This window comes from Urocitellus parryii, chromosome 3 (assembly GCF_045843805.1).
Source record: "Urocitellus parryii isolate mUroPar1 chromosome 3, mUroPar1.hap1, whole genome shotgun sequence".
In the NCBI taxonomy this organism is placed as follows: domain Eukaryota; kingdom Metazoa; phylum Chordata; class Mammalia; order Rodentia; family Sciuridae; genus Urocitellus; species Urocitellus parryii.
In genome coordinates, this window is record NC_135533.1 from 111949948 (window position 1) to 111967052 (window position 17105).

The window sequence follows — 17105 nt, forward strand, 5'->3', positions numbered from 1 at the left end:
GTAGTGGCGCACACCTATAATCCCAGCGGCTCAGGAGGCTGAGGCAGGAGGATTGCAAGTTCAAAGCAGCCTCAGCAAAAGCGAGGCACTAAGCAACTCAGTGAGACCCTGTCTCTAAATAAATACAAAATAGGGCTGAGGCTGTTGCTCAGTTCAATCCCCAGTGCCCACCCCCCCCCCAAAAAAAAAACCATTCCCCAGGCCAGCAGTCCACAAATCATAAAAATAAAGCACCCAGCATATATATGTGGTATGTGGTTTGTGCCCAGGAAATAGCCCCAGAGAGGCCAGTGCAAATCACCCCAGAGTCACAAGAGAACTCTGATGCTCATTCAGTCCCCATGAAGTGTTAAGTGTGCACCTGGACCTCCCATGTCCTGCCCTGAGCCTTCCCAGGTGAACAAAATAAATAACGGCAACCACATTTTCATTTTAGAAGCACTTGGTTTTATTGCACAGAAGCAATTGAAAGTGGACTCCAGTGGAAAGTGCGCCCTGTTGTGATTCAGTGGCCAGTGCCCAGCCTCATGGGCTCCCGCTCTTGCAGAATAAGAGAGTGCTGGGCAAAGGGCTTGACCACTCCTTTGGAAAACAGAAGGCATTCGGGAATAGGTTAAGACATCTCAAGCATAATGTGTTTCTAACTGCTCATTCGTTATTGCGGTCATCTGTCAGTACATACAGGAAGTAAATGCACTTATTTGGAGAGGAAGGGGGCAGTTTTTGTAGTCAAGTGTTTACGTGTAGCATTCAGCATATTATCACATTCGGCTACGTAAGCTATCATAACATAGTTGTCCATCGCCCGGAGAGGGTTTGGGACACGGGGCGGGGAGAGGGTCAGGAACTGGGAGTGCCCTCTCTTGCTACCATATTGTTAACAGAAAATCCTGTTTGGTGAAGGAAGGCCCGACATCAAAGCATTTTTTTTTTTTCTTATAGAACAAAAAGGGAGGAAAAAAAATGAAAATTCATTACACTGACCCTTGAGTTCTGGGACCCTCCTGAGTTTCTTTGGCTGCTCTGGGGTTCCTTTCTCGCTGCCTTACTTTTCCCCCTTGGTGGCCTTGTCCTCTGTGGCCTTCTCTGCAGGCTTGCTGTCTTTTTGGTCCGTGCTAGAGGATTTTTCAGCCTTTTCCGTCTTGGGTTTGCTGGGTGTGGGGGCCTCCTTGCTGGGCTCCTTGGAGGCACCCTTGTCGTCCTCCTTGGCCTTGGCCTCCGTTTTGGGTTTCTCCTCCGGCTTCTTGGCCTCTGCGGCCTTCTCCTCCTTGGTGTCTTTCTTTTCAGGTACTGCTGCTGCCTCTTCCTTCTTTGGCTTTTCTGGTTCCTTCTCTGCTGGTTTGCTGGGTTCGGCTTCCTTCTTGGGTACCTCAGTCTTGTCTTTGGGTTTAGCTTCTTCCTTCACCTCTGCCTTGGCAGGAGCCTCCTTCTCTGGGGTCACTGCTTTCTTCTTATCCTCTGTCTCTTCCTTCTTGGCCTCAACTTTGGATTCTTTGGGCTTCTCAGCAGCTTCCTTCTTGGCCTCCACCTCAGGCTTTGGAGCCTCCTTCTTAAGAGCCTCGTCTTTCTTGCTGTCCTTCTCCTCAGTTTTGGGTGTGGCTGGAGCCTTCTCTTCTGCCTTCTTTGGGGACTCTTTGGGTTTCTCCTCCTTCACGGGTGATTTCACCTCTTCTTTCTTTGGGACCTCCTTCTCAGGGGATTTGACCTTCTCTGGGGACTTGGCCTCCTCCTTGACAGGGCTTTTGGCCTTGTCAGGGGATTTGGTGTCTGCAGGGGACCGTGCTTCCTCCTTCACTGGAGTCTTGGCTTCTGGAGACTTTACATCTAGAGTCTTGGCTTTCTCTGGGGACTTTGCTTCTTCCTTCACTGGGGACTTGGCTTTCTCTGGGGACTTTGCTTCTTCCTTCACTGGGGACTTGGCTTTCTCTGGAGACTTTGCTTCTTCCTTCGCTGGGGACTTGGCTTCTTCCTTTGCTGGGGACTTGGCTTTCTCTGGGGACTTCACCTCCTCCTTCACTGGGGACTTGACTTTCTCTGGGGACTTTGCTTCTTCCTTCACTGGGGACTTGGCTTTCTCTGGGGACTTTGCTTCTTCCTTCACTGGGGACTTGGCTTTCTCTGGGGACTTTGCTTCTTCCTTCGCTGGGGACTTGGCTTTCTCTGGGGACTTCACCTCCTCCTTCACTGGTGACTTGGCCTTCTCAGGGGACTTTGCTTCTTCCTTCACTGGGGACTTGGCCTTCTCTGGGGACTTCGCTTCTTCCTTCACTGGGGACTTGGCCTTCTCAGGAGACTTGACCTCAGCTGGTGATTTTGCCTCTTCTTTTACTGGGGACTTGGCCTCAGCTGGTGACTTTGCTTCTTCCTTCACTGGGGACTTGGCCTTCTCAGGAGACTTGACCTCAGCTGGTGACTTTGCTTCTTCCTTCACTGGGGACTTGGCCTTCTCTGGAGACTTGGCCTCGACTGGTGACTTAGCCTCTTCCTTGGCTGGGGACTTGGCCTCAGCTGGTGACTTGGCTTCTTCCTTCACAGGGGACTTGGTTTCCTTTTCTGGGGATGCAGCCTCTTCTGCTGGGGGAGACTCTGCTTCTTCTTCTCCCTCTTCTGCTTCTTCCTCTTCTCCCTCTTTTTCTTCCTTGCCTTCCTCCTCTTTGGCCCCTTTCTCCTCTTCTTCCGTCACTTCTTCAGTTACTTGGATCTCTTCTGTCTGTTCCTCCACAATCACAGTTTCCTTCTCTGACTTTTCTACCACTTTGATCTTCTCTTCACTTTTGACTTTTATGTGAGTGGATATGGAGGGAATTTTCGGGAGTGCCTCTGGAAGAGAGAAAGGACTTGGGCCAAAGCCGATCCGACACTCTTCACCTTCCAGAAGTTTTCTGCAAAATGGATAGTGGAACATATTACTTTTAACTCAGAGCAGATTTGTTGGTTTGGGGTCTTCCTAGGGTATCCTGAAGCTCCTTGGCATCCAATGACATGAACTTTGGTGAGAGAAGGAACATGAATGAATGATGATAGTTTTTTTGAGGGGGGTGGGGGCACGGTAATAAGGATTGAGTCCGTGGCTGCTTTACCACTCAGCTACATCTACATTTCAGCTTTATTTTGAGACAGGATCTCACTAAGTTATCCACACTAACTTTGAATTTGAAATCCTCCTGCCTCAGCTTTCCGAGTTGCTGGGCTTATCAGTGTGTGCCACTGTGCCTGACATTTTTATTCCTTTTTATTAGTAGTTTGTTTATTTATTTATTTAGGTGCTAGGGATCAAACCCAGAGCCTTGCACATACTTAGCATGCACTCTACCCCTCAGCGACACCTCCAGAAATAAACATTTTGGAGAATGGAGAAAGTCATTCAGCACATCATCCAAGTGACCCCTAGACCTATACTCCTATGGGGTTGTTCTTACTTAATGCAGTGGACACTGCAATTTGTGAAATTAAACAACTCCCCTTTCCACACCTGAAGAATGGTCCATAATAGAGAGCTCCTACATAAACAAAAGTGGTAAAAGTGGTGGATCTCAGCAACAGAATACTTGCCTAGTCCTGGGTTTGATCACCAGTACTGCAAAAATAATGATGATGATGATAATAATAAATAAAGGACAGAGAGAGAAAGAGCAGGAAGCAAGCAATTCCACATAAATTTAGTTGAAGAGGTCTTACAATATTGCCATTTGAATTTTTCCTGTCACTCTTTATCATTATCCTTTAGGTTTTAGAAAGAGGGTAGTAGAAACAGTTCCTCCTGTTGGCTTTGCTACTAACTAGATGGTGACATTGGCCAAGTCATTCAAGCTCTTAAGGGTTCAATTTCCTTATTGATAAAAAGAAGATCATTTGGGCTGGGGCTGGGGCTCAGCAGTAGCGCACTTGCCTGGCATGAATGAGGCACTGGGTTCGATTCTCAGCACCATGTATAAATAAATAAAATAAAGGTCTATCAACAACTAAAAAATATATATTTAACCAAAAAAAAAAAAAAGGATCATAAGAGTTCCTACTTCAGAGGGTTGTTTCAGTCAAACAGTGAATAAAAAGGATTTAGCAGAGTGCTTGCCTTAGAGTGAATGTAGGGGTAACCCCTAGAGACTGGTGCTTCCCAATTTTTTAAAATATGTATTTATTTTAGTTGTAAATGGACCTTTATTTTATTTATTTATATAGTGCTGAGACTTGAACCCAGGGCCTTGCACATGCTAGGCAAGCGCTCTACCACTGAGTCACAACCCTAGCCCCTGGTACTTCCCAAAGTTAATAGCACACAAATCACCTGGGAGCCAAATGCAAATCCTGATCCAGTAGCCAAGAACAAGGCCTAAATCTAACTAGGTACTAGACGACATTGATTCTGCTAATTCATGAACCACACTTTGAATAGCAAGATTAGAGATTAGAGCCAGGGGTTGTGGCACATGTCTGTAATCCCAGCTTACTGGAGAGGCTGAGGCAGGAGGATCACAAGTTTGAGGACAACCTGGGCAACTTAGCAAGACCCTGTTTCAAAATAAAAAAGGGTTGGGGGTGTAGCTTAGTGGTAATGTAACTTTAGATTCAATCCCTAGCATGGAGGGCGAATTATAGACTAAATAAAGTCAATAGGTTGGGGGACTAGGGATATAGCTCAGTCGGTAGAATGCTTGCTTCACATGCACAAGGCCCTAGGTCAATCCCCAGCACCTCAGGGGAAAAAAAAGTAAAGTCAACAGATGGAAAGTCAAAAATCATCAGTCTGCAACTAGGAAAGGTCCTCATGGGGGTCAGCCCTGTTCCTCAGACCTGCTAAACCAGAAAGGCTCATCCAGGGGGACAGGCTTTCTCAGAGCCACCCTTACTAAGTAAGGATGATTACCATGTACATGTATTACTTCGATTAGTTTAATAGGATTAGCTCACCCAACAACCCATGATATGGATCCTGTTACTATCATCTCCATTTTACTTCCCCAAGAAATGAATGCTTAGAAACCAAAGGAACTCTAAAGGAACTGGGTGTAGTTGCATGTGCCTACAATCCCAGAGACTCAGGAGGCTGAGACAAGAGGATTGTAAATTCAAAGCCAGACTTAGTATTAATGAGGCTCTAAGTAACTTAGTGAGACTCTGTCTCAAAATAAAAAATTTAAAAAGGCTGGGGTGTGGCTCAGTGGTAAAATACCCTGGATTCAATTTGTAGTACCAAAAAAAGAAAAAAAAAAAGAAAGAAATTCTAAAGGACAGAGTTGTAAAAGCCTCTGACAATTTAAGTATCTATTTCTCTCCAGAGCAGGCCTCTGGCTGACTGGACTTGATGAAAAGAAGAGTTTTAACTCCTTAAGTCACTGTCGGGATTTCTGCCTTTGCCAGACATGGTGGCACACACCTGTAATCACAGCGGCGGGAGGCTGAGGCAGGAAAATCTCAAATTCAAAGCCAACCACAGCAACTTAAAGAGGCCTTAAGCAACTCAGAGAGACCTTGTCTTTAGATAAAATATATAAAAAAGGACTGGAGATGCGGCTCAGTAGTTAAGTGCCCCTGGACTCAATCCTCAGTACCCCCCGCCAAAAAAAAAAAAAAAAAAAAAAAAAAAGATTTCTGCCTCTCAGAGGGGTAGACTGGTGGTTACTAGGGGTTACTAGGGTTACTAGGGGCTAAGGAAAGGGGAAAACAGGGATGAAGTTTGAGTTCAAGATGATAAAAAACAGTTTTGGAGATGGATAGTGATAGGGCTATACAACAGTGCAAATGTACTTAATACAACTGATATTTAAGATGGTTAATTGGCAAATATTATGTAATTTATATTATCAAAATTTTTAAAAAATGGCTTCTGTCTTTAAATAGCCATGTTGCCTAAATAGAACTTGAAACCCAAGGTTTCACCTAAAACACAAGGGCTCTCCACCATTCAGCAGCTCCTGGCCCAACTCACCTATAAGCAGCAATCTCAATATCCAGAGCCATCTTGACATTCAGCAGGTCCTGGTATTCTCGGAGCTGGGCTGCCATCTCCCACTTGGTGTTCCTCAGCTCAGTGTCCAGCTGCTGAATGGCTTCCTGGGGATGACAGATCATATGTGTCACTCTCTAGTCAATGCCTATCCCTTATCACTAGGATATCTGGGGCTGGCTGTGTAAGCCCAAGCTGCCCTTCTCAGAAAGGCTCACTTGGGACCAAACCCCACCCTATCAAAGCTTCAGGGTCCTCATTTGTGGACATGGAAAAATCTGAAGCAAAAATCTCAGCTTGAGGAAAGGTCTAGAATGAAATGTCTCAGATGCTAGCCTGGTCATGAGATGATGTATGAATTTTCACAGATCTCTTAAAATTAGAAAATGTTCAGTGGGGGCGCTGGGGTCATGGCTCAGCAGTAGAGTGCTCGTCTCGCATGTGTGAGGCCCTGGGTTCAATCCTCAGCACCACAAAAAGATAAATAAAATAAAAATATTGTGTCCATCTACAACTAAAAAAATATATATTAAAAAAAAAGCAAATGCTCAGTGGGACCAGAGCCTTATCTGCATTTTCTCCTTACTGCTTCCCCAGTGCCCCAAAGAGCCTGCCTGCCACATCATCAGGGCTTGAAAACATCTGTTCTTGATGATCTAATGACAGGGACATACACAAAAGCATATTAAATACAAGATAAAACTTGTCATCTCACCCTAGGCCCACTGCAGCCACAGCTTAAAGAGAACTATTATCACTTTTTATTTTCTCTTATTTGTTTCTCTGCTTCCTAAAATCTCTACAATCACTATATATTACTTATATGCTGTTTTTTGAAAGTTATCTTTAATTGGAGGAATCTGCCAAGGCCCTCCCCAGGCTACCCACAGGTTACTATTAATTGGATGTCCCACTGAGCACTTCAAAGTCTCTCTCTCTTTTTAACCTTCAAAGTTCTGTAAAGCAAGTGTTACTTTTTGTCTTTCTTTCTTTACCTTGTCACTTTGGAGAAGAAATTTAAGTTCAGACAGGCCGAAAACTCTCCTGGGTCACACAGCTACAAAGTCCTGGTATGTCTAACTCCAAGAACCATGGTCTTAACCACTGCATCCTGCTCAGGGAGGGGGAGTGACTTGTACAGGTCACTCAACCAGGAGAGGCAGTTTGTCCCTATGTCTACCTGGTAGGATGCAATGTCAGCCTGATGACGGTCCTCTAGCTCAGAGCGCTGCCTCTCCAGGGAATCCTTGGTGCTTTTCAGAGCCTCCAACTCTGTGGTCCTGGCCTGCAGCTGACGCCGGTACTCAGTTATCTCCTCCTGGGCTGAGCGCATGGCATCTGTATTCACTTTGGCTGCCTCTGACAGTCGGTCCAGCCTCACTAGGTAGAGAAGGGAGCAGGGCACAGGGTTAGACACACCTAGATTTGGGTTCCAATGCCTAGATCTGGAAGGTGACACACATGGGTTGAGGAGTTAGTGTGTGCCAGGCACCATCGTGGATGCTTACCTCACTCTATGCTATGAGAAAGGCAAGTGATCCAGCCTAAAGCCACCTAGCTAGTAAGTGGCAGAGTAGGATTCAAATCTAGTGATTATCTGGTTCCAAAGACTAGACTCAGTCTCCCTCAACCTAGAAATTTATATCAACCTTCAGGGGACAGGAAGCTCTCATTTCTGGTCCCAGTACCAGGTCCAGCTCCCCAGCAAGGGGCCGGCACTGCTGGAGACTCAGATGTGAAATTTTGCCCATGACGTTTAACTGAGCTAAATAATGGAGGCTTGTGGCTGAACTTGTTAATGAGCCTGTGACCTTTGAAGGCATGAGAGCTCTGAGCAATCAGGTCATCATGCAGCCATGGTACCTTCCTTTCAGACTTCTGCGCAGAGTCCAAGATCACTGCAAGTCCAAGGTCCTGGGTGTCAGCCCTTCTATTCCTTCCTCAACTTGGCTGCGCATTGCATAGCACAGGAACCTCCCAGTTGATGGCAGCCACACCCTGGCCCCTTCCACCCACAGGCTCCTAGTTCTCAGAAGACCTTGAGGGGGCCAGTGGAGGCCTTTAGATTGGTTTACATCCCCTGAAAATGAACATCCTGAATCCCCACATAATAGCACTGAGAGCCTGAGTCTTGGTGAAGAGAAGCCAGCTGTCTGGACCACAAGCCCTGGGATGGTTTGCCTGAGTGAAGGGCAAATTCAAGAGAACAGAATTCCCCTCTGGGAGTGGCCTTGCTGCAGAGATGGGGGAGGGGTTCTGCCACTGCAGATGGGTAGAAAAGGAATGGGAAATTCCAAGCATCCAACTGAGCATTCCTGGCTTTCCCTGCCAGTACTGGCAAAGACTTAGAAATCTGTCCAGGTGGGTGAGAATTCTAACCTATTGTGAATTGCAAACCCATTTGAAAATCATTGAAGCCTCTGCACTCTCCCCAGAACAAAGCAGTTTTAAAAACAGTTTCAGCTGGGATCATGTAAGTTTCCAGACTGAGAAGGTCATTTGGTCCACCCAGCTCTTTCAATCAAAAAGAAATGAAAACCAGAGAGGGCTAATGTTGGTCAAGGTCACCCTGTAGCTGCTGGGCACAGCTTTGGGACAGCTGCAGTCCAGCTGACTCAGGACTACGTGGAGTTGGGTGGTGGTGGGGACTTGGGAAGGTTCCAGGTTGCTTAAGAGAGGGGATTTAAAATAGTGAAGAGGCCAGCCTCAGCCAGTCTTGGTCATTGGTTGTGGTGACCCACCTCGGGGAGAGAGGATGTGAAAATGCCCCACCCATTTCAACCCGCACTGCGGATTAAGATGGGGGCATTAGGCACGGAGCAGGTAGTGGGGCGGAGCCTACTAGGGTAGGGGCAGAAGAATGGAGACCCAGCAGAGTGCAGGAAAGGGAGATGGGCGGCACTTGCAGGTTATGCACTAAGGACCAGAAGCCAGCGCTACTTTGGAACTAGAGACAATTTGTTTTGTTCCTAATGGGCAAAAATCTCAGACCAGGGGGCCTCAGAGTGGAAGCACAAAGAAATCTGGAGGAGAGCAACCAAAAGAGAACCCAGAGTTGGTGGCGTCCTACAAGAAACCTGTGAAAGTTACTTAAGTAGGGGGCATGCACTTTCCGAGGGAAGCTGAGTTGTGAGCCCTCTGATTCTGCTACACGGAATCCAACAGCACTCCCTTGGGTCAACCCAGGGGGCAGCTAGCTGCAGGGGCACCCCTCCCCAGCCCCCGCGCGCCTGCGCACCTCGAAACCACTCCTCTGACTGCAGCGTGCTCTGCACCGCATGGCCTTCGAGTTGCGCGCGGATCTCACGCAGCGCCGACGTCACGTCGCACTTCAGGGCGTCGCGCGCCTCGGCCTGCGCCTGCGCCTGCGCGGCGCCGCAACCCTGGATCTGACCGAGCAGCTCGCCCACCTCCTCCTGGTGGTGGCGTCGCAGGTAGCCGCACTCCTCCTGCAGTGCCTGCGCCCTTTTCTGCAACTCGACTCTCGCAGCTTCGGCCTCCTGGGCGAAGCGCGCTAGTGCGCGCGCCGCAGCCTCAGCCTCTTCGCGCTGCCGGGCCTCGTCGTCGAGGCGCTGGCGCACGTGCGCGATGTCCTCGAGCAGGTGCTCCTGCTCCAGGCGCAGCTGGCCCCGCGCCGCGCCCAGGCGCAGCACTGCACCGCGCATCTCGCGCACCTCGCGCTCGTACAGCTCACCCATGGCTGCGCGGCCTGCCTGCTGCTGTCGCAGCGCGGCAGCCTCTCCCTCCAGGCTGCGGTTGTGCGCCTCAAGCTGCCGCACCTTGTCGATGTAGCCCGCGAAGCGGTCATTGAGGGCCTGCAACTGCTCCTTTTCGCTACGCGCCGCAGCGGCCGCCACCACGCAGCCCTCTGGCCCGTTGCTCAGCGTATCTAGCGAGTCGGTGCTTGAGGCGGCGCCTGCGCCACGGAAGCGGCTGGGCGAGGCTGACACGGAGCTCACGGACGTCCGAGCCCACGAGTGAAATCCGCTGGAGGAGCCGGCCGCCGAACGCGAGCCACCCTTCCGGGTCAGCACATAATGCAGGCTGCCGCCTCCGTGCAGCGGCGCGAACGGGGCGCCCAGCAGCGCGTCCGCGCCGCCGAAGCTCATCATGGCCAGGCAGGTGAGGGCCGCCGGCAGAGCCGGAACGCGGGGCCGGGACGGGGTGGGCGGCACTGCGACAGCTCCAGGACGCCAGCTCTTTTATAGCCGCCTTGGCCGGGTCCAGCCCCTTGGCAGTGGGGGGCTGGGGAGTCGGGCCCCGCCCTCTCCACCTCCTCCCCCGCGGCCCGGGGCCGACCGGCTTAGCCGCAGTGAGAGGGGCGGGGCAGGGGGAGCAAGGAGTGAAGGGGAATCGTCGCAGCGACTGAGGAGTCTCCCGAGGTCAGGGCAAGAGGTAGAGGACTTCCGGAGAAGACTAATGGGGACCCTCAAGTGCGGGCGGGAAGACCCTGCTAGTGTGTTCAGAATGAAAGAGGGGACCTGATATAGGGGGAGTTCAATTAGACTTGGTGGGAATCGGGGGTGGGTGCCTTCGGGGTGGAGCGTTGAGATATGCTGTAATCGTTAGGATGAGGGGACCCTTGCATGGGATGGAGCACAAGGTTTTCCTAATAGTTAGGCTTTGGGGATAGGAGATGCAGAGAATCTGTAGCGGGTCCGAAATAGTGAGGGAGCCAGGCAGTTGAATGGGGGCACGGTGTACGCTATAGAGAATAGATAGGGGACTCCTACCGTGTTCCCCTAATTGCTAGGGCAGCCACTGGGAGAGGACTTAAGAAACTCTGCAGCTGGCTCTGGAATAGGGAAAGAGGACCTGGAGTTGGAAAGGACAGTAAGGCTATCCTGAATTGGGGTATGGGAGACACTGCAGAAAATGGAGAGAGGGACCCCTGGGTGGTGGTGAGGAAAGAGTATTCTTCAAAAAGTCTGCAATGGTGGCCAAGATTGGAAGTGGGAGGTAGTAGCTGACCTCAGTAATAGGGCCTCTAAATGAAGGGACAGAGGGGTCTCCTGAACCACGGGGAGGTGGGCTGTGTTTGAGGGGCAGAGTTCTGTATGCTGGGGTCAGCTCTATAGTTTGCTGGCAGAATGACCTTGGACAAGTTCTGTCGTCCAATTCTAGTGAGGGGGTCTTGCCCTAGGGACCAGCTGCAACTCCAGAACCCAGGACCATTGTGGAGGAAGGTCTCCAGCTGAATTAGAGGGGAGCCCACATATTGCCTATGGGTATGACAACAGTTTTCCCACAACTAGAATATCCATCTTTCTCCTTCTCTTTTTCATCTCCTCAGTCTCAACTTTTCACAGCCCAACCCCCACAACAGACAAACTGACACCTCCACAGGCATCCCTTCTCACTCCCAAGGAAGTGGTGGGATGCTTTCTTACTATCAAGTCCCTCATCCCTGTGAGCCCTAGTGGGGAGTCAGGCAGAAAAAGGGGTTCCTTGGGTTTGGGGACTCTGCAACTGCTTTGTTATGGGGCTCTTTCTTGGCTTTGCTTCATGTCAGATGCATTGGGAGTGGGGGTGGCACTGCGGCTGGCATTTCATCAGTGACAGAGCCTGCTTCTTGTTGGGGACATAGGGGTTAATCTCTGCCTTTGCCTTTACCTTGGAGAGGGGAGGGGTGCAAGCTGTCTCTTGCCCTGTGCTATGCGGATAAGAACCGATGACGGGGTGGGTGAGTGGTCCAGAAAGTTACAGTGAGCCAGGGACCCACTCCTGGATGTTTCACTAGGGATCTATTTTCTGGGAAGTTCTCCATGCAAACCTGGCCTGTACCCCTTTTCCATTGGGAGCTGAAAGGACCCCCAGGGATACCCTGACATCCTCTGGAAATCAGAATAGACTCCCCTTCCAGATCTGAATCTCCCCAAGGCAGTTATTTCAACCCCCACTGCACCCCCAGCTTATCCTCTTTTTCCTTCTCTTAGGATCCCCAGGACAGAGACCGACAGACCCTCCAGAAAAAGATCCCTGCCAATCCCTTTCTCTTTGCCCTCTCTCATGCCCAGACAACTGGTGTTAGGCAGACCCTCAGAGCTGGGGAAGTGATGGTGCTGTTCCTTTAACCATGTTTTACTGGAAGGAGAGTGCGCTGGGGAGCAGGGAAGAGGGGGAAGGGAGTTTCTGGCTTTGCATGGAGAAGCAGAACATGATGAAGCATTTTTCCCCCACTTAAAGGTCCAGTCATGCTTTGGTTTGCAGGGGCCAGAGGGGCTGGTTTGCAGGTGATGCTGGGAGAATGAGATGAGTGGTTGGTCTGAGGTACTGGAGAAAGGCATGGGGTAGAGGGGTGCTTGGGCAGGACCCTCTTGCTGTCACATGGCTCCCCAGTTATTTTTCATTCTGCTTGGAATTTTGCCATTTGATCCTTCTTACTTTGAGTCTCATCAGTCCTCTGCAGAATGCAGATACTTGCTCTGGGTGTGGGAAGGCTGATAGGAGGGATGGGAGTAAAATAGGAGGGGGCAAGATAGATTTGTTAGGGCCAGAGACCTCACCCATCAGATTACAGCTTCCTACAGATTCCAGAAATCCAAAGTATGATTTTTTTATAGCTGGAAAATTGGCACAAGATCTGGAACCCTGAGATCATTCCCCCCAAAGACCCTTCAGGCTTACTAGAAAGCCATCCTTGGCCTCCTGCCCCTCCCCACATTTAGGTAATTGTCCCCTCCTGAATGTTCCATGGTCCCCAATGTTAAGTCTTAGCAGTACATTCACTCTGTGTCATTGTGTGAATGAATGATGAGTGAATGAAAGAATGAATTCCATTAGTCCTCCAGACAAACTTTCGGTCTAGAAGAACTAAGAATGATTCTGCCCTGAATCTGTGTGCCTCAAATCACTTTCACCTTCTTTCCTATGGTTCTTACCACTTGGAATTAAATAGAACAACTTATTATTTCATCCATCCTTCATCCTTCCATGCTCCATCCATCCATCTCTCCCTCTCTCCCTCCCTCCTTTCCCTCCATCCCTTCATTGCTTATTGAGCACCTGTTATGCTATAGGCACACACCAAATGTTGAGATTATAATATCCCACAAGCTTCTAAAATTGTCTCTGGATTCTCAAGTTCTTCTCAAATCCCAACTCATCATTTCCTAAGGCACTTTTTAAAAAAATTTTTTTTTAAAGAGAGAGTGAGAGAGAGAAAGAGAGTTTTAATATTTTTATTTTTTTAGTTCTCGGCAGACACAACATCTTTGTTTGTATGTGGTACTGAGGATCGAACCCGGGCCACACGCATGCCAGAGGAGCGCGCTACTGCTTGAACCACATCCCCAGCCTCCTAAGGCACTTTCAAGATGATCATAAGTGCTATAGGCTGGATCTTGAATACCCCTGAAAGGCCCGTGTGTTAAAGACTTGGTTTTCAGGGTGGTGCTATTGGGAGGTGTGGCCTAATTGCAATGCCAGATAGTCCTGCTACTCTGGGCTACAAGTTCAAGACCAGCCTCAGCATCTTAGTGAGACCCTGCCTCAAAAAAAATTTTAAGAACTCAGGACCATCTCAGGGGTCAAGTGCCCCTGGGTTCAATCCCCAATCTGGGGGAGGGAAGGTGGGGGGGTAATGGAAGGCCTTTAGGAATGTTTCCTAAGGGAATTGTGGGACTCCAGTCTCTTCCTCTTTCTCTCCTTTGCCTCCTGGCCATGAGGTGAATGGTTTTGCTCCATCATGTGCTCCCACCATGATGTGCTACCTCACCACAGGCCCAAAGCAGCCAACTTTGTGAACTGGAACTTCCAGAACTGTGAGCCAAAATAAACCTTTTCTCTTTATAAATTGATTGTCTCAGATATTAGAGTAACAGAAATGAGACTAATGCAATAGGTATACCTCCAAAAAGAACAATAAAGCCATAAAGCTCTCTGTGAACATCTGCGAGACATTGCTGCCACTCACTTCATTCATTCCACTAGATGGGATTAAACCCCACAGTGAACTCAGAAAACTGAGACTCCAGTGAGATGGAATCCTTTACCTCCCTTGTATACAACAGAGAAGACTCACCATGTTTTCTTTGGTGCCTCTTCAAACCTCCTCACTTGTCAGGGATCACTGTTCCTGTTTTATATACTACTTAAGTAAATTGAAGCCAGAGTAAGGAAGTGGGTTATCTGGGTTAGCGATAGCCCAGTGTCTCAGGTCATCCAGGTCTAAGCTAATGCTGGACACACAGTGTGGAAACCAATTTCTCTTGTACAGTAGAGGCCTTGGTAGTCTGAGGGTAGAGGAATGAGAAGTCCCCAGAAAGAGAATGAGCAACTTTCTGGGGGTGAGATTGGGGAAGGAGTCTGACCTCTGACAGGTTGCTCAGCTGAGATTCCCTCTGACCCATGATCCAGTGTCAGCACATCCTGTATTTTGTATTGTTTTGGTGCTAGAGGATTGAACCCAGTACCTTGTGCATACCAGGCATACGTTCTACCACTGAGCTGCACCCCAGCCCCTCAACACATCCTATATGAGGGCCCACTCCCTGCACCACTGTATCCTTTATAAGGAACAGCATCGACCATTGCTTGGGGTGCATTTGCTAAACCTCATTTTCTTTTCCTGCTTTTTCTCCATAGGACTTGACTTTATTTTCCCTCTTTGACTCCTCCCATTACAAGGTAAGTTTCATAAGGACAGGGATTTTTGTATGTTTTATCCACTGCTGCTTTCCTCAGTGCTTGGAATAGTGGCTGGCATACAGCAGGTGCTTAACAAGTACTTGTATGATGACTGCAAGGTTCTGCCCGAGAGGCTGGTGATCACCTGGATATTTCAGCACCGGGTCATGGACAGTTCCCAGCCTGCTTGGCCCTGGGAGGGAGGCCCCCAGAGGAGTGATTGGGGAAGGGGGCCCTGAAAGTCCCCAGACTGAAGCCTCCTAGCTCCAGCTGTGCAGTCACCTTTGCTGAGGCTCAAGCCCTGCCACTGCATTGCAACTCGCCCCACTCCTAGAATTGCCTATACGGGTTTAGCGATTCTTTCTGCTTCTTCGTGAAGTGCTGAGCGGAGTTTCACCTCTCTCCCTCTAGTGGTCATGGTGCCTCATATTCTCTGCCAGTCCTTCCTCTGCCTTTCTCCATTTCTTTCCCTTTCTCCTCTCCTTTCCCGCTGCGTCATGTGCCTTTCTCCCCGGTTTCTCTGTCTTCCTTATCCCTTCCCCCCACCTTCTCTGCCCCATCCCACTAGACTTGCCCTCTTTTTGCTTGGTTTGAGTCCGATGTGTAGTAAAGGAGAGACAGCCTCCCTACCCCTCCTCCCTTTAGGAAGCAAACATTAAAGATTGAACTACGAGCTGTTTTGCATAAACCCCCTCCTGGGTTCCACCCACGTACCTAACCACTGGGGACTGCCTGCAGCTCATGAAGCCTGCAGGAGGCCTTCCCAACCCCCCATCCGCTGCTCTGGGACTATACAGTGTGGGAAGCTGAATCCTGCCCCAAAGGCCAGGAACTGGTGGGCGGATTCACAGCTCTGCTCCAGCACTTGTTGTGGGCAACTATGGTTGAATGACTTTTGGCCTGTGGTTCCCAAGAAGGGGAATGAGACAGTTCATTGATCTTTCCTAGGGGACCCTTGTCTTGTAACCACATGGGATTTGCTAATCACACATGCTCTATGGCTGTCAATACTTTTTTGTTATCCAGACTAAGAGGCTAAGTAGCAATAGGAATGAAGGCGGTCATCTAAGAAAAAGAGAAAGTGCCTCTGCTTTTATGCCTGGTCTCTCTTCCATTGCAACTCTATTTAATAGATGTGACTACTAGTACCGCTTCCTGGATTGGGAAATGAAGACTGAGAGATTGAGTAACTTGTCCCAGGTCACACAGCTAGCAAACAAAGCAGCTGGGATTTGAACCTAGTTCTGATGGGCTCCACAGCAGGTAAGCTCAAGTATAAGACTTTGCAGTCATGTGTCACATTCACTGGGGTCCAACACTTTCCCAGTTCCATTACAATTGACTGGAAACCTTGCTTTAAGGGTTACTTCTCGCACATTGGTGAAAGCATGCGGAGCTGAGAACTAGCTCTGGGTTTTTATCTTTTCTCTGGGTTGTTCTGCCGGGGCAGAAAGGCAGGAGACTTTCCAGGCAATACAGTCAGGAAATTGAAGTGATGGTCAACTCAGCTTTCTGGACATCCGTGGCTGAGGAGTCAGATAAATAGAAAGTAGTCATAGAATGATGATTGATAGTCACAATGTAAACCTGAGTCATCAAGAAAACAGTTTTGGCAGCCTCCATGTGGTGAGCACCTGCCCACTGCGTTCTCTGCTTACATACGTGGTTTCTTAGTGGCTCTGCCAGGTGTGCAGGATCACCCTTTTCTATGGAGTAAGACATTTGAGATCAGAGAAAGTGACCTTCCAAGGTCACAGGGTAGGGTTCTGTGGCCAGGTTCTAGTGATGCTTCATCTCTATGCTAGAAAAAAAGAAAATCATAGTCCATTTTAGAAAGATTCTATGCCAAAGAATTTAAATTGAAATGTTGGGTCTTGAGATGAATAGCAAATGGATAAAAGTTCATTCCTCATGGTCATTGTTGGCAGGTCAACAAGGCATAACTGGGCTTTAAAAGAGGCTCTTACAAGTAAGTGGACCCAGCCAGGCATAGTGGCATACAGCTATCATCCCAGCAACTCAGGAGGTTGAGTCAGGAGGATCACAAGTTCAAGGCCAGTCTCAGCTATTTAACAAGGCCCTCAGCAACTTAGCAAGACCCTGTCTGAAAACAAAAAAATAAAAAGGACTGGGGGTACAGCTCAGTGATAAAGCACCGGTTCAATCCCCAGAACAACAACAAAAAAAGTGGGCCCATCTCCAGGCTCAATGGACGTGAAGCTTGCCCTTCTCAGGGACAGCTACACTGTGGCGCATCCCTCTGTAGTTAGGCTGTGTGGGGACATATAGGGCCTGGCAGCGGCCTGCCATCACCCAAAGGTGGCAGATGCCATCATGAGAGAGATGTGCCAAGAAAATTTCTGAAACCTCTGTCTCAACCCTAAGGCAGTCACTTGCTATGGTCAGAAGATTGCAGGAACTCAGACTGGGCCTGGACCAGGGACCAGTCACACACACCAGAGCAGGCACTCTGCTTCTGCCTTCTAGCATCTGGAGAGGTTAGTGGTGGAGGAAGAAGCCGACCTTGAGGCCT

General features: G+C 49.1%; 1 protein-coding gene across 1 annotated transcript; it reads right to left on the minus strand.

Moving 5' to 3' along the window:
• Positions 1-1045: 1045 nt before the first annotated feature.
• Nefh (neurofilament heavy chain) lies at positions 1046-10056 on the minus strand. The gene is made up of 4 exons (XM_077795646.1): positions 9183-10056; positions 7125-7324; positions 5927-6051; positions 1046-2882 (listed from the first exon to the last, which is right to left on the minus strand). Exons 1-4 carry the CDS (start codon positions 10054-10056, stop codon positions 1046-1048), a joined length of 3036 nt encoding a protein of 1011 aa, XP_077651772.1.
• Positions 10057-17105: the final 7049 nt, after the last annotated feature.

Excerpts from the sequence above, each read along its gene's own strand:
- Nefh (XM_077795646.1), bottom strand. The coding sequence starts at position 10,056 with ATGATGAGCTTCGGCGGCGCGGACGCGCTGCTGGGCGCCCCGTTCGCG. Across the intron at positions 6,052-7,124 it reads CTGACATTGCATCCTACCAG|GAAGCCATTCAGCAGCTGGA; the intron begins GTAGACATAGGG and ends TGTCATCCCCAG. Across the intron at positions 2,883-5,926 it reads ATTGAGATTGCTGCTTATAG|AAAACTTCTGGAAGGTGAAG; the intron begins GTGAGTTGGGCC and ends TCCATTTTGCAG.